At 44.9% G+C, this 16,756-nt stretch overlaps 2 protein-coding genes across 2 annotated transcripts in view; one reads left to right on the top strand and one right to left on the bottom strand.

Annotated features, from left to right (window-relative positions):
- The window catches only part of RAC1 (ras-related C3 botulinum toxin substrate 1 (rho family, small GTP binding protein Rac1)), a 30,889-nt gene extending 22,942 nt beyond the window's left edge, over window positions 1-7,947 (top strand). Inside the window, exons 4-7 of the mRNA XM_021718902.1 lie at window positions 2,648-2,704; window positions 4,153-4,215; window positions 5,900-6,059; window positions 6,303-7,947. Coding sequence (XP_021574577.1) covers window positions 2,648-2,704; window positions 4,153-4,215; window positions 5,900-6,059; window positions 6,303-6,433 — 411 coding nt within the window. The 3' untranslated portion in view covers window positions 6,434-7,947. The remainder of the gene's footprint in view (window positions 1-2,647; window positions 2,705-4,152; window positions 4,216-5,899; window positions 6,060-6,302) is intronic.
- Window positions 7,948-11,542: 3,595 nt separating this feature from the next.
- Window positions 11,543-16,756, bottom strand: part of DAGLB (diacylglycerol lipase beta) — a 43,358-nt gene continuing 38,144 nt past the window's right edge. Inside the window, exons 12-15 of the mRNA XM_008071353.1 lie at window positions 14,557-14,625; window positions 14,400-14,472; window positions 12,524-12,774; window positions 11,543-12,423 (exon numbers count right to left, since the gene is read on the bottom strand). Coding sequence (XP_008069544.1) covers window positions 12,225-12,423; window positions 12,524-12,774; window positions 14,400-14,472; window positions 14,557-14,625 — 592 coding nt within the window. The 3' untranslated portion in view covers window positions 11,543-12,224. The remainder of the gene's footprint in view (window positions 12,424-12,523; window positions 12,775-14,399; window positions 14,473-14,556; window positions 14,626-16,756) is intronic.

Raw genomic sequence — 16,756 nt, 5'->3', positions numbered from 1 at the left:
GGGTGTCAGTTGTGTTAGAGGATTTTGGAGGTGGGGGCTCACAGCAGGGATTTACTCACTTGGATGCTGCCAGGAAGCAGGGTAATGCTGTGATTGGGTATTTTTAATGAATCTTATCTTGAAAGTGGGAGAATGAAGCAAGGTTAAAGCTATGATTGGTTTAAAAAAGTAGTCCCTCATGCATATGAACTGAGAGTGGGAGATGTTTGGTGATTTTGTAGTTTGCATTGTAACCTTGCATTTGTCTGCACCAGGCAAGATTATGAGATGGTCTTTTTATTTTTATCTTATTTTTTTGAGTCAGGTCTCACTTTTCTTGTTCTGATTGGAGTGCAGCGGCACAATCCCTGAAGCTCACTGCAGCCTCAAACTCCTGGGCTAAGCGATCTTCCTGCTTTGGCCTCCTCAGTAGCGTGCCACCACGCCCAGCTAATTTTTTGACATTTTATAGAGATGAGGTCTCACTATGTTGCCCAGGGCGGTCTTGAGCTCCTGGACTCAAGCAGTCCTCCTGCCCCAGCCTCGTAAGTGTTAGGATTATAGGATTATGGGCGTAGCCATTGTGCCTGACTTGAAGTCTTTTAAAAATTTACCTACTTTTGATCTCATTTTGACTCATCACTTGGTGACCTTGTCTGATGTCAGTGTTCTAGGAGATTATTCTGTTCAACAGGAAAGCCTTCACCATGGCGAAGCTGTGAGCACCGGGCCAGTTCTCAGACATTATGGACTGCTTTTTTCTTCTAAGCTTATTTTCTTAGAGGTTCCATACCAAGAACACATGTTCAGCTTCTTTTAGTTCTGTCTTTTCTCTGTCATGTTTATATGTCCTGGTCCTTTTCCCTGTGCATAGAATATCTGTATTTTTAAAAATTTTGAGTCTGAAATAAACTCCAGGTAGGAAGCATTTGGAAAAGAATAAAATGAAAGCGAAATGATACTACTTTTGTGTAGTAGTGAGATTTCAGCCATCCAGACGTCTGCCCAGTCTCACTCCTCTGAAAGTGTCTTTCTTGTCTTTTTGTGGATGGTACCATTGTTGGGCAAGAGGAGGCAGCTGTAAGAGCTGCTCTGGCTACACTTTGACCACCGAGGAAGAAGTTGGCTTGTGATGTGGGAGAAAGAAAGTCATGGAGGACTTGGCACGTTCGTAATAGGCACAGTGGGAGTCTGGTGTAGTGAGAAAGAGGAAAGTAGTGTTCAGGATGACTGGAAGTTCGGGCCGGTGACTGGAGACAGCCTGAGGTTCTAAAACAAAGTGACCTGTGAGGGAGGAAAGAGAGATCTTTAAAGAGACACAGGTGGGCAGTCTCTGAGGCACCCCGAGTGTTACAAGGACAGGGAAGAATAGACTCCCGGCTAAGGTCGACCAGCACATCCTCCATGCACTGAGGCATCAGGAAAGCGAAGGTCAGAGGGAACTGGTGCTAGGACGTAAGTATCAGAAGCACTAGACATGTTTTCTGAAAGCTGTATTTAGGCTGGGGAAGAAGGAACAAGGAAGGAACAGGCAGATGGCGTAATGCTGATGGAGGATGGAAAGTGGAACTGCTCACTCCTGTTGTGCGTGTTTCTTCTCCATCAAAGAGGTTGTTAAAAATTGAAAGGGATACAAGTGTGTAATGACAGGATCTTTTGAAGCCGCATTTTTGTGACCGACCGGTCCCATTGAGTCTCTATCACAGTAAAAATTTGGCACCATATCAAGTCCTTGGGAGGGCAGATCTTCAAAAATAGCCCATACATTAAACCAGGATAGCTATGGAAACTAATATTTTCTTTGAATTGTAAATCAGAGAAGCTTGAGTGAGATGAAATTAAAATAATTCTCTCATCCTTTTCTTAAAAGAATTTCAGGGTTCTGTATTGGAAGAGCAAGTCTGTCAATTTTTATTAAACAAAGAAATGAAAGAATTGTGATAGGACACTGGAAATGTTACTTCTAGAAACTTGTTGCTAAGGGTTGAACTGATCCAATCTGTAGAGGGGCCCAGAATCAAAGTTCTTAGTGTCAACAACACTGTTCATTTTGGTAAAGCAAGTCTGTAAATCCAAACCATGCTGCCAGAACTAGCTGGGAGATAGGAACAACATTTCTGCACAGGAGACCTTGAGTGTTCAGGCAGCGTTAACACTGTCAGCTCTCAGGCCTGGCTTTGTTCTGGGAGAGCCCTGTGGTATGCATATTTTATAGAAGGCGCCTTTCCTGTTTGCTGTGGCTTCAACTGGGCTTGTGTCTGAGAACTTGGATGGAACTCTTTGAAAGATGTGCCTGTCGCTAATGGATGCCAGCAACAGCACATGAGCATGCCTTCGCGTTCAGTGGACAGTTCTGAACATCTCCAGCTTTAACATACAGGTTGTAAATTCTGGTGTTTGCTGTCACATTAGGGAGCCCCTTTGTCACAGCCCCAGTATCTGTCTTCAGCACCATTTTAACTGCTTAGGGATACATGCCCACTTTTGGCCAGGTTTTATGGAGTGTTTCGGTGGCATTTGTCATCGAAGATGTGTTAGATTATTATATACTTTTGGATTCCTTGGGAGGGTTGAGACAAATTCTGATAAAGAATTAATAACAGGTTATATTGGTTTTTATTTTCCTCAGTTTGTACTAAACTCAAACCAAGTTCTCATACCTTACTAGGTTGGAGAAACGTACGGTAAGGATATAACCTCCAGGGGGAAAGACAAGCCAATTGCCGTATGTAAAACTTTCAATCGACTTCAGTTTCAAGCTTTATCTGTTCTCTCATTTCACTTAGTATTCCTAGGATGTCTTACTGAACCTCAAGTTCCTTGAGTGTTTTATAACTAATTCGCTCAAGGCTGGGGTTTTGCTTGATGAAACACTTTCATAGAGCCTGATGGTTTACCCACCAGCTTGAATTAAAGCAGTATTGAGCTGCTATCTTCCCTCCTCCCACGTGAAAGGAGGGGTGAGTGAGAGGGCTTCTCTCCGGGCGGTCGGAGGCGCAGATGTGGAGACTCCGTCTCGAAGCCCACTGGCTGTGTGCTGAGCCAGAGCAGGACTAACCTTGCTGCCAAGGCCTTCTTTCTTCGCTGTGGCATCCTGTATGATGGGGCTGTTGGGCGCACGCCTGTGCAGTGCTGGTGAGCTAACCTGACCCTGCTTTGAGGTGGTTGCCGGGATGCTGTGGTGGTTCTTGGACAAGCTTGTGCATGTGCCAGCATTTTTAAATGTCATTTATAAAGAGCTGTTGTGTGGGATGTTTCTTTCCCTTTCAGGTACAAGATATCAGCTGGATGGCTTAAAGTGTTAGCTTAGGGATTGAATGCATTTCACAAAGTAGCAAAATTACCTTTTTCCGGGAAAATGTTTTATAGAACTAGCACTTTAAAACTCTTGGGCATTATTTTTTTACAAGGTAAATATTTGAATCTGACTTTATACATAATACAGAATGGGAGGGAAAACTCAAATATTTTACCTTTAACCAAAAAGTCTCTCCAAGTATATATTCTGCACCTGCTTTTCTTTGCATCTCTACTTAAGCTACAACTGCCCTGGGTGCAAGTTCTCTAGAAGCCCTGGTTGTGTTTGATACTGTGACAGCATGAGGGTGGTTGTCAGCCATGAGGATGCCGCTTAAACATTATACATCCTTTCTCATGGAGGGCAGGGCTCAAGTCGCAAACTTTGTGCCAGAGACTTTGACAAGCAGTTCCTGAAGAAGCAGTTGTACTTGACGTGCCCTGGGGAGCTAATGAAGAGCAGCATTTGTAGATGCTGTTTTTAAAACGGATTCTGCTTTTGGGAAGCGGAGAGACTGACTTTTACAGAAATACTGGAAGAGTGCCTTCACACGATTTTGTTCTGTTTAGATCATTCTGTTGCCCGCCAAGAACAGGGGTCTGATTTGATGTCTCCCTAGTCTCAGATAGCTTCCAGCATATTTTCCCCTCCATTTTCCCCTTTTTCATGAGTAACTGGTTGCTTGATGTGCTGGTCCTGGTTTGGGAACTGACAAATTGAAGTTGTATCCAGGGAGCTTTTGACACAAGCTGCTGGTACCTAGTAGGCACACACTGCATCTGATGATTCATTCCCAACAGCATGTAGAAACCAAAGTGTGCGTTCATCGTTGTGAGCTCTTTTTCTAAATGTTTCCCTGTTTTTCTTTTTTATAGGATGTATTCCTAATTTGTTTTTCCCTTGTGAGTCCTGCATCATTTGAAAATGTCCGTGCAAAGGTAAGTGGGGATTTGAGAAAAAAAAATGTGTGTGTATATATGTATTTATATTTAGATAATGTCACTCTCAGAAGAAATATTTATTTATGAGTTGAAGTCTCATTCCATCGCCTAGGCTGGAGGGCAGTGGCACACTCACAGCTACCCCAATGTCAACCTGCTGTGCTCCGGCGATCCTGCTGCCTCAGCCTTCCAAATAGCTGGAACTACAGATGTGAGCTACCACGTCTGTCTAATTTTTGATTTTTTTGTAGAGGCGAAGTCTTGCCAAGTTGCCTAGGCTGGTCTCAAACCCAGGGGCTCAGGCAATCCACTCGTCTCAGCCTCCCAAAGTGCTGGGATTACAGGCTGAGCCGCGGAATCCGACCTTATTTATTTTTTTAAAAAGCAAGACATGGTCTTGCTATGTTGCCTAAGCTATTTCAAACCCCTTGGGCTCAAGCATTCCTCCTGCCTCGGCCTCCCAAAGTGCTGAGATGATAGGCATGAGTCATCACACCTGGCCAGAAGAAATTTTTTTTTTTGAGTTGGAGTCTCACTCTGCCGCCCAGACTGGAGTGCAGTGGCCGCTCCCGGCCACCACAGCCTCGACCTGCTGGGCTCCCGGCGATCCTTCCGCCTCAGCCTTCCGAGTAGCTGGAACTACAGGTGTGCGCTGCCATGCCCAGCTAATTTTTGATTTTTATTGTAGAGATGAGGTCTCACCAAGTTGTCTTGAACCCGCGAGCTCAGGCAATCCACTCACCTTTGCCTCCCAAAGCATGGGATTACAGGCTGAGCCACCGAGCCTGGCTAACATGTAGACTTTTAAAGCTTCAGGTTCTGATTTAGAAGTTTTGTATTTCTCATTGAAATAATGAAGCATTTTGGAGTCAGTCTAATAAAAATAATGACCACTTCTTTCTTTCTTTTTGAGTTGGAGTCTCACTTTCTAGGCTGGAGTGCAATGGCACACTCACAGCCACTGCAACCTCGGCCTGCTGGGCTCAGGTGATCCTTCCACCTCAGCCTTCCAAGTAGTTGGAACTACAGGCATGCACTACCACACCCAGCTAATTTTTAAATTTATTGTAGAGACGTCTCGCCATGTTGCCCAGGCTGGTCTCGAACCTGTGGACTCAGGCAATCTTCTCGCTTCCACCTCCCAAAGTGTAGGGGTTACAGGTGTGAGCCACTGTGCCCAGCCCATGACCACTTCCTTCTCCTACTCCAGCATCATTCACAAATTCCTTAGTGAAAATGATGAGAAGCCCTTCAGTGGTGACCAGGGGCATTTTTTTAATTTTTATTTTTTTCAGGGACATTTTCAGTGGAGAGAATGGCAAAAGAGCCGAGACTTCTGAGTAGTCAGTTTGTTTAGTCTCATCCTTGAATGATTTTCTCAGACGTCCCTAAGAATTTGACTAATTTTACTAAATCACTTTGCTTTGAGGGGACCTTCCTTCCTTTGTGCTATTACTTGACAGCCCGTTCCGTAGGATCACTAGGGAGTCCTGGTTTACATTTCTTCAAGGTTTGAAGTGAAGGTGTGAACTGCATGAAGGCTCTTGGGGAAGGCAGTGACTGAGTTTGGGTGGCTGCAAGCGCCTTCCTCGTGCGCATTCAGGGGGACATCTGTTGGGTGTAACTGAGGTGAAGAAAGTTTATGGAGTGTTACAGCCTTTGTTCCTTTCTTCTCACCTAGTGGTATCCCGAAGTGCGGCACCATTGTCCCAACACTCCCATCATCCTGGTGGGAACTAAACTTGATCTTAGGGATGATAAAGACACGATTGAGAAACTAAAGGAGAAGAAGCTGACCCCCATCACCTATCCACAGGGTTTAGCCATGGCTAAGGAGATTGGTATGAAATCCTGAAATCTTTTTGTGTCTGTTTTGCACATCTTTTAATGACAGAGACTGGAGTCTGCTGTGGCTCGCTCTGGGGAACCAGCCAAGGAAGGCCCTCCTGGGTCTTAATGTTAGCGCTGGGAGGTGGAGGCAGGGTTGGGAGTTGGCTCTGACATGCCATGCTGGCAGGAGGTGCTGGGTCCCAGGGAGCTGCCTCTTGCCAGTGTTCTGATCAGAAGAGTCGTGTTTCTTGCAGGTGCTGTAAAATACCTGGAGTGCTCTGCTCTCACACAGCGAGGCCTCAAGACAGTGTTTGACGAAGCTATCAGAGCAGTTCTCTGCCCACCTCCCGTGAAGAAGAGGAAGAGAAAATGCCTGTTGTTGTAAATGTCCGAGCCCCTTGTTCTTGATCCTGTCCCTTGGAACCTTTGTACGCTTTGCTCAAAAAACAGTGGAGCCTTCGCACTCAATGCCAAGTTTTTGTTACAGATTAATTTTTCCATAAAACCATTTTGAACCAATCAGTAATTTTAAGGTTTTGTTTGTTCTAAATGTAAGAGTTCCGACTCAGTCTATTAAAATTTAGCCCTAAAATGACAAGCCTTCTTAAAGCCTTATTTTTCAAAAGTCCCTACTCTTGCTCAGATTAAGAGTTGCCAAAATACCTTCTGAACTAGGTTGCATTGTTGTGTTGAGAACACTAAGCACTAAACTGTTTAAAGACCTTTGCTTAAGACTGTAGTTTCTGAAGTTAGGAGATACACTTTCTAAGTAGTTTTCGGATACGTAAAGCAGAACAGCCTCCTTAATGAGACGTTGCCATTTAATGCACCGATAATTTATCAACCCATGTTCATTACTAACATTGTACTGTATATTATAATGAGATGAGAATAACTCAGTTCTTTGGATCAGTCTTTTTAATTTCATAGTGAATTTTTTAAAAAAATTAGTTGATCAGCTTTTGCTGGATTTTCAACAGAACTCTTATTCACATGTCTCCTAATGAAGTATTCTACTCTGAGTTGTGGGTGTGCTGGGGTGGAGTGTGTGAAACACTTGACGTGATCAAAGGATGAAGACAGTATTTTGACAAACTATGAAGTGGAGATTAATTTACACTACATTGTACAAGGAATAATCAAACTGAGTAATAAGTGTCACAGGTAAAAATTTTCAAAGGTTAATTTCTGTTATATGCAGTAGATGATGAAGAAAGGTTGGTATTATCAGTAAGTGTTTTCTTCAGCTTTTCCTTTCTCACACCTGTCATCCTTCCAAAATTGGGCATTTAATTCATCTTTGAATTGTCATTCCCTTAACTGCTAACTTAGGAAGTGCTTTTCTTATAGAACCCTTCTTACTGAGCAATATGCTTCCTTGTATTATAAAATCTTTCTGATCATGCATTAGACTTTTTTTGTAGGTTAGTAAAAGTGCTTTCCTGTTTTCATGTTACTTTATTCAAAGCTAATAATTGCTTTCCTTAGTTTTCTAGTAACTAGGTGTAAAAATCATGTGTTGCAGCTTCACAGTTTTTAAACTATTTTAGATATTCTTCAAATTTGAACCTTCTTAACATCACTGTCTTGCCAGATTACCAACACTGTCACTTGACCAATACTGACCCTCTTTACCTCACCCACATGGACACGCTTCCTGTCGTTGCTTTGCTAACAATGTTCCTTTGGGTCTGTGAGGTTCTGTAAACTGTGCTAGTGCTGACGATGTTCTGTACAACTTAACTCACTGGCAAGAATACAACGTTGGGCCTTTCAACCACTAGAACAAATTTTTTAAATTGACAGTTGCAGAATTGTGGAGTGTTTTTACATTGATCTTTTGCTAATGCAATTAGCAGTATGTTTTGCATGTATGACTTAATAAATCCTTGAATCATATGACTGGTAATACTTGAATTTTTTAGACTTGATGGACAAGCTCCTAGTGTATGTTTGCCTCCCTTGAAAACCCTGGGTTGTCGGAGATGCTCATTTGCAGGGCATGTTTTTACGCAGGAGGGAAAGAGGGAGTGCCGCCTCTGGGGGAGACGGGGGCAAGTCCACAGCAACAACTCAGCGGGGTGGAGTAACTTCAGGTTTGGACCTGTTGAAGGGTGGCAAGGTGCTCACGTGGGAACGCCAAGTCGGGGCATGTGTGCACATCACTGCCCGGAGTTGGGGGCTGGAGCCGCAGACACTGGGAATCCAGCCTAGCGCAGCAGGGTAGAGGCTGGTGGACTACATGACCCAAGATCCTTTCTGGAGCCTAGGTTTGGACTATAAAAAGGTTCATGGTAGAATCTTATCGGAATGTTCCTTTTTATTGCTTTTAAGACTTTTAAGCAGAGGCAGGATCTTGCTCTGTTGCTTATGCTGGAACACAGTGGCACGATTACAGCTCACGGCAGCCCCAGGCTCCTGGGCTCAAGTGCTTCTGCTTCAGCCTCCTGAGTAGCTAGGACTAGAGGCACATGCCACCAGGCCCAGCTAAGGCTTTATTTTTGACTCTTAATTTTTTACCAAATATGCAGTTTTAAGCTGGGTGTAGTGGCACATGCCTGTAATCTCAGCACTTTGGGAGGCAGAGAAGAGAGGCCTGCCTGAGCCCACAGGTTCAAGACCAGCGTGGGCAACTTGGTGAGACCTTGTTTCTACAATAAATCAAAAAATTAGCCGTAAGGATTGCCTGAGCCCAGCAGTTCGAGGTTGTGGTGGCTTTGAGCATGCCACTGTCCTGCCTGGGTGTCAGAGTGAGACTACCACTAGGGGGAAAAAATGCAGTTATAGAAAGTTTTAAGGGTTAGGAAAACTCTTTCCCCTTAATAGTCTCTCCAGAAGCAACATGTTCAGTTCATCCAGTTTTTGATATTTACCCTCCATGTCTAAATGATACCGCTTTCCTTGCTAGTCGAGTCTTTCGGATTCAGCCATTATCGTTGACGTTCCCACCATGGAAGATGTGAGGCTTTTTTCCCAGTTGAGCCTCACTCCCCCAGGCAAACCCTCTCCTATCCCCTCACTGATTTTGGTGGGCTTCACAATTCAGTGTCTGCACGATTGCTACGACAGAAACTACTCATAGCTGTGCCATGTAGCAACAACGCTGCCTCTCCTGCACAACTCGGATCATCTTCTCTGTTGACCTTTTTTTCCTGTGTCCTGATTGTCCATTGATTTGCTTCATCCTGATGAACAGCTTCTCCAAGAGCTTCTGAGAAAAGGGTGTGGGAGGAAGTGTGTACATCATGGATTGCATAATGGAGTTTCCATCAACAGCAGATTGCATATACAACAGTGGTCCCATGAGACTGAGATACTTTATTTTTGTCGCACCTTTTCTGTGTTAGATATACTGGCTGGGTACACCGTGGCTCACACCTGTGATCCAAAAGTGTTGGGAGGTTCAGGCAGAAGGATCGCCTGAGCCCAGCAGTTCAAGGCCAGCCTAGGCAATACAGTAAGACCTCATCTCTACAAAAAAGTTCAAAAAAATTTAGCTGGATGTGGTGATGTACACCTGTAGTTCCAGCTATTTGGGACACTGAGGTACAAGGATTGCCTGAGCCCAGCAGGTCGAGGCTGCGGTGAGCCATAATCATGCCACTGCACTCCAGTCTGGACGACAGTGAGACCCCAACTCAAAAACAAAAAGAGAAGTGCCATTGTGTTACAACCCTGCAGCGTTCAGTACAGTAACACGCTGGACAAGTTTGTAGCCTAGGAGCAGTAGGCTGTACCATACAGCCTAGCTGTGCAGCAACACACGACTATTTTTGAGTCTTTGCATCTTTGAAAATAACTTCTACTGTGGTACTTACGGCTGGGTCTAACATTCTAGTTTGATAACTTCCCTTCAGATTTTTTTTCTATTTTAAAATGGTTTTCTTAGAGGTTGGAGTCTTGCTATGTTTCCCAGGCTAGACCTGGACTCTGGGTTCAAGTGAGCCTCCTGCCTTCAAAGTAGCTGAGACTACAGGAGTGTCACCACATCTGACTTCAGATTTTTTTTTTTTTTTGAGTTGGAGTCTCACTTTGTCGCCCAGACTGGAGTGCAGTGGCCGCTCCCGGCCATTGCGGCCTCGACCTGCTGGGCTCCGGCGATCCTTCCGCCTCAGCCTTCCGAGTAGCCGGAATGACAGGCATGCGCTACCACGCCCAGCTGATTTTTTGATTTATCGTAGTAATGAAGTCTTGCTGCCCAGGTGGGTCTCGAACCTGTGGACTCAGGCAATCCACTCACCTCAGCCTCCCAAAGCGTGGGATTACAGGCTGAGCCACCAAGCCCAGCTGACTTCAGATTTTTGAAGGCAGTTCTTCCATTATCTCCCTTAGCCATTACCATTGGGATGTACTTTCTCTTTTGAATCTTGTGAGTCTTTTGTCTACCATGCTTTAGGGTTTATTTTAATCCACTGTGCTCTGCACTTGGTAAGTTCTTTTCATCTGGAAACTCATGTCCTTAAACTTTCTTTCTAGAACTGTTACTCTGATACTGGACCTCCTGGAATGGTCTCTTAACCTTTTCCTGGTTTGTCTTTGAGCTTTTGATTTCATCTCTGATGCATTTCATTTTCAGGTGTTTTTACTCTCTAAATAAATGTCCACTTTGAGCCTCCTGAGTCAGTTCTGTGTTACAGCACTTCCTCCGGGTCCCAAGCCACTACCCGCATCCTGTTTCTTTTGTCTCCTGTTCCTCAAGTGTCTGGCAGTCCTTGGCTCATGCTTAAAGGTTAAGGTTGGACACAGCACACCAGGAGCGCTACACTATGCAGGGAGTCAGTGCATAGTGACTCCTAACTTTCTGCCACTAGGTAAGTGCAGGACAGTGTGAAGAAGCAAAACTTGTAGCAGTTGTATGCTGCCATGGCATTTCAATTGCAGTTTTAAAAAGGGCCTTCTGCTGGTTTTCCAAAACTGTGAGATGGTATAACTGCAATAGCTGAGGAGAGGCCCTAAGAGTTTGTCTCCTGAGGTCAGATTTCCCTGGAGAATCTTCTTGAAGACTCAGAGCCAGGCTGAAGGAGTTGAGGAACATCACCTCGTTTCCTCACCTGTGCCGGCATCCAGTTCCCACCCTCGACCCCAGAGAAAAAGGAGGGCCAGGTTGCTTCCAGATTTCAAGCAGACCTGCCCTTTGGTCCTCATCTGCTTTCACACCTAAGCCACAGGTGTGCAGGGATCTGCCTTATAAGCAAGGCTAGTTCTCGTCTTTCCTTCCTCCTCAGGATTCTGTCTACCTCTAGTCATCTGACCGTTCTAGTCTTTTTCCTGTGAGTCTGTGCTTTTCAGAGAAATCCCACTACTGTCATTTTATTGGGCTTCCCATGGGGGGAGGGGCGGAATCCAATACTTGTGCAGTCTTCCATCTTTAGCTAGAACTTTAAGAAATCTCCCCCCCAAAATCCCTTAAAACATGATTGCTGTAAAACCATTCAATAAATCAGACTTACCTGGAAACCTCCCGTAGCAGAGCACATTACTGTACAGACAGATACTGACTGTAATGACATGTGCTTTATTTTTTTAACTCCTGACTCCACAGGCTGACCTCAGAGCCAGAATAGTACACGAGAACGAAACAGTCGACTCTTGACGTGAGCAGAACAACCAGACAGTGTAAACCAGGAGCTGAAGTGTGGGAGCTGAGGAAGGCAGGAGCCGTGGCCGCCACTCACTTCCGGGGTGGCTGTGTCCTCATTCCTGATCAGCCCAGGGCTGACTTTGGTGCCACCCAGGAGAAAACGCCCTCCCAACGGTCCCGGCTGTAGAGCTGGGAAACCCAGTTTGAAAAAATCAACTGCACACCTGTAAGCCAGTTAGTTACAGCGAAAAGAGCTGCCAGAGGGCGGGAAGCCCACAGATGTGTTGAGGTTCTTCCAGCCCTCCCTGAGCAGATCTCAAACGGCCGAGGGGCCACAGGACACCAGACTTTCTTCACATTCACTTCAGTCTTGGGAGTCCGATCACCTCAGCGCGCCCTCCTGATTCTGCTAACGCTGTGGCCCATTTCCTGTGACTTGTTCAGTCATCTACAAGACCGTCACATTTAGTAACCACCCAACTCCTGTTGCTAGACAGCCACTGTCTGGGTGACACGGGAATCATTTGGACAGTCAGTCAGTTTAAGCGCAAAAGTGTGAGTCCGTCGTTTCTGGGGCAGTTTCCAGGGGCCCAGGTTACCCCGTGTCGACGTTAGAGACCCCTTGTGCTGGACAGGAGACACAAGCCGCTCTGTCGGAGACCACGCTGTCCAAGGCTCTCATCAGGATGTCCGGCATGTGGTCTGTTAACATCTTTGGGCCTATGAGTATTTTGCTGAATTCTGCTTCATGTGACCACTTTGCACTGTACTGAGCAGCAGAGCAGCAGCCAAACCTTCAACAGAAAAGGACAACCAACTAGCGAAGCTGCTCTGCCCCACCACTCGAGTTTCTCTCAGTGGCGGTGTCAGCCCCACAGACCCATCCGCACTCACCTCCCTGAGGTGCCCTGTTCCTCCAGGTGGATGATCCTGCCAGGAGGGTACAGAGGGGGGTACCTGGGGGGAGAGTCTAGGGGGGAGTCGCTGGAGAAGCTGTAGGCGGGAGACCAGTGCGTCAGCAGACTCTGCTCCCCGAGAAGAGGCTGGGTCAGGTCTGTCTGGCCGCCCCCTTCCAGCTCGGTGGGAAAGTTGTCAGGGCTTCCTCCGAACACTTCATACCGGCACCCCTGCAGCAGGATCTTGTACTGAGGGCGAGACCCAAGAAGGGAAACCGCATCACTCTTCCGGGCAGTCGCTGTCACCAGAGATTTCCTGGAGCCAAGAGTTGTGCTGGCTGGTGGCCCACTCTCAGGGCTCGGGACAAACACCCACACCAATCAGGGGCCATGAGTGTGGGGTTTCACTTGGGCAGTGGAGCCATCACACTTAGAATATTTGAAAACCAAATAACGCCCATTTAGAGGAAAAGTTACCCTTAATTCTTTTTTTTTTTTTTTTTTTGAGTTGGAGTCTCTGTCACCCAGGCTGGAGCACAGCGACACGTTCATGGCCCCCACAGCCTCGACCTGCTGGGCTCAGGTGATCTTTCCACCTCAGCCTTCCAAGTAGCTGGAACTAAAGGCATGTGCCACCACACCCAGCTAATTTTGTGATTTTATTGTAGAAATGAGGTCTCACCAAGTTGCCCAGGCTGGTCTCGAACCCATGAGCTCAGGTAATCCTCTCACCTCAGCCTCCCAAAATGCTGGGATTATAGGCGTGAGCCACCACGTCTGGCCCTATCCTTTCTTTAAAGACATTAGATGTTAATTTTTTAAAAAACTGGGGGGGGGGGGTTGATAAGAAAATTTAAAATTTTATTTTTTCTGATTATACACCAGCACTTCTTAAGATCTGTAATTGGCAGCCTTACTTTCTAAGCTTTGGGTCAATATAGCCAAAAAACATCAGAATACTGTCAGTCACAACACAAAACAAAAAAGTCTGGAAAAAAGCAAATCTTAATTAAAACAGGGATAGTTTATTATAGTATTTCCTTCCTTCGTTTCTTTTTTTTTTTTTTGAGTCAGGGTCTCACTCTGTTGCCCAGGCTGGAGGGCAGTGGCATGGTGATAGCTCACCACGGTCTTGACCTCCTGGGATCAGGTGATCCTTTCGCCTCAGCCTCTTGAGTAGTTAGGACCACAGGTGCACGCAAGTACGCCAAGCTAATTTTGTTTTTTTGTAGAGATGAGGCCTCACTATGTTGCCTGGTCTTGAACTCCTGGCCTCAAGCAATCCTCCTGCCTCAGCCTCCCAAAGTGCTGAAATTACAGACATGAGACACTGTATCTGGCCCTATTATAGTATTTTCTTTTTCTTTTTTTTTTTTTTTGAGTTGGAGTCTCACTCTGTCACCCAGCAGCCTTGACCTGCTGGGCTCCGGCCATCCTTCCGCCTCAGACTTCCAAGTAGCTGGAACTACAGGCACGTGCTACCACGCCTGGCTAATTTTTGATTTATTGTAGAGATGAGGTCTCGCCAAGTTGCCCAGGCGAGTCTCGAACCCGCAGTCTCAGGCAATTCACTCACCTCACACTCCCAAAGCGCGGGATTACAGGCTGAGCCACCGAGCCCGGCTAGTATTTTCTAACTGTGACATTTCACATACTTGCTCTAGCCACTTGCTTTCTTAGGCATCACATATAGAGTCCTAGACAAAAATCTTGTCCAGAAGGTGGAGGGAGAACTTCAAGAAACAGCATAAAATGCCCTGGGCTAAGAGGGCATTTTATTTATAAATGCAGAAAATTTCTCTCAGCTCCCCATACCATACCATGGATAGGCCCAAGCTTCCTGCAGATCCCCTTAAAAGAGCATCCTAAATTACCTTAGGCTTATTGCAGTGAGCAATCACTCGCAAAATCCTTCTCTTCAGGTCTTCCAAGTTGGTCACACTTAACCTGCTCAGTAAAAAAATCACACTGAGGCTCAGTACTCAGTCTTTTCAATGGCCCCAACCCACAGACAAGCCATCCAGCACTTACCTGGGGATCACATCCTTTCCCAGGACAAGTGACACAATAAAGTTCTTGGAGTATTCATAAAGAGATTTGCTGCAATTTCAAACAAAAAAGTTAGTTTTATGACTATATTGCCCACAGAGGGCTTCAAAGACAGAAATCATTACACTGATTTTAGAGGTTAGTTTCCACCAAACTCAACCCTGTACTCTATTCTCTAAAAGAGAGGAGAAATAAAACAGAAACTTCAGTAAGAGAAACTCACTGGCCAGATTCTATTAAAGCCACAATATACATTCCACAGAGATGCTCCACAGCTAAAATTTCAAACTGGATCAGGATGGCAGACCAAGCACATTCATCTGTCCCTTCACCCGGCAACAGCACTTGGAAGACTCTGTCAGAGATGCACCAGGAAAAATGTAGAGGCAGATGCAAAAGGCTATTCACTACAACATTACTTATAACGGCAGAGGCTGGAAACCACCCAACTATCCATCCATGGAGAACCATATTCAGCTCATAAATGAGTCCCCTACAGCTGTACAAAAGAATGAGGGTTATCTGTGCTGCCACAAGATAATCTCAGTGTGTGCTGCTAAAGTTATAAACAACAATAATGAGGCAGAAGAGCAGGTACAATGCTATCTTTTATCTAAGTAGTGAGGAATACAAGTACATACATATTTACTTACATATATAAAAATAATGAAAAGATAAGTTAAAAAGTCATTAAAAATGGCTACCTCTGGAGTGAGAGAAAGGACATTTTTGAGGGAATAAGTTTGAAAACTAGATTTCTCTGAATGTAGTTTGCTTTGTAGTCTTTGGAACCTAGTATTTTATTCTACATAATTAGAGAACAAAATTAAATAAAATAACAAAAGCAGTCCCTAAAATCAAAAGTCAGATGAAATAAATGAACCTAATAGTGTACTAACCAAACAGAAAACAACTATTTCGAGTGACTTCAGAGCAAGAGTAATTTGGCCTTACATTCCTAGCAGGAATATATCTCAAGAACAAAAAAACCCTACAAAGCAATCTCAAACTACTTTCAGTAATCATATTGTTAGATGCTTTGCTTGCTTGTTTGTTTTGCAGACGGGATCTTGCTACTTTGCCCAGGCTGGGCTTGAACTCACAATCTTCCTGTCACAACCTCTTGAGTCACTAGGCTACAACTACAGGTATGTGCAACCATGCCTGGTATAGATGTTATATAGGTATTACTATTCTGAAACTATGATCTATGTATTTCTACATGTACATGTATTGGAGGGGAGGGAGAGTGTAATAAATGGATTAGTGTTGACAGAAACCAAGTTTTTCAGCATAGGAGGAAAAAAGACAAAGAATTTCAGTAAAAACATTTATGTAACCATAAATTTAGGTAAAAATCCTGATCATATATATAAATTTTTTTGGTAGAGATGAGGTCTCCCTACTTTGCCAAGGTTGGTCTTGAACTCCTGGCCTCAAGCAACCCTCCCACCTTGGTCTCCGAAACTGCTGGAAGTACAGGCATGAAACCACCACGCCAGGCCTAAAAACTCTGATCTTTAAACTACAAATGTCAGTATGAACTAAGGGTATATGTTCTCGTTGGTATAACAAAAAGCAACTCCTATAGCTCTTTATAATAAAAGGGCCTAGAAACTATGACCAGCTCTGTGGCAGTGAGAACCCCCAGTGCCCAGATTATAGTCTGTAAATACTATCTCCCACTAAAAAGAACCAATACTGCATGGAAGAAGTGGTTGATTCCAGATATGGGACAGGAAGAAAAAAAAACTTGATCTCATTTCAAGCCTAAGACTTGTCAACATTTTTTGTACTAGAAAGCAAGAAAACGATAAGACAACTAAAGCTGTGTCAATAGGAAGGAGAAGCCTACTTTGAGGGGACTCCCGTTGGCCAAAGATGAGACACTGTGAAAATCAAAAGGATTACGGCAATGGGCTAAAATGAAGATGTTTAATCTCATTAGTTTATATAATGATAGTTTAAAAAGTTAATGCTCAAGCCGGGCTCGATGGCTCAGCTTGTAATCCCGCGCCTTTGGGAGGCTGAGGTGAGTGGATTGCCTGAGCCCGCGGGTTCGAGACCCATCTGGGCAGCGAGACCTCATCTCTACAATAAATCAAAAAATCAGCCGGGCGTGGTAGCACATGCCTGTAATTCCGGCTACTTGGAAGGCTGAGGTGGAAGGATCACTGGAGCC

This window comes from Carlito syrichta, unplaced genomic scaffold (genome assembly GCF_000164805.1).
Source record: "Carlito syrichta isolate Samal-C Ts95f unplaced genomic scaffold, Tarsius_syrichta-2.0.1 Scaffold113490, whole genome shotgun sequence".
Lineage (NCBI taxonomy): Eukaryota > Metazoa > Chordata > Mammalia > Primates > Tarsiidae > Carlito > Carlito syrichta.
The sequence above is the reverse complement of the archived record's forward strand: the minus strand, read 5'-3'. Positions and strand labels throughout refer to the sequence as shown.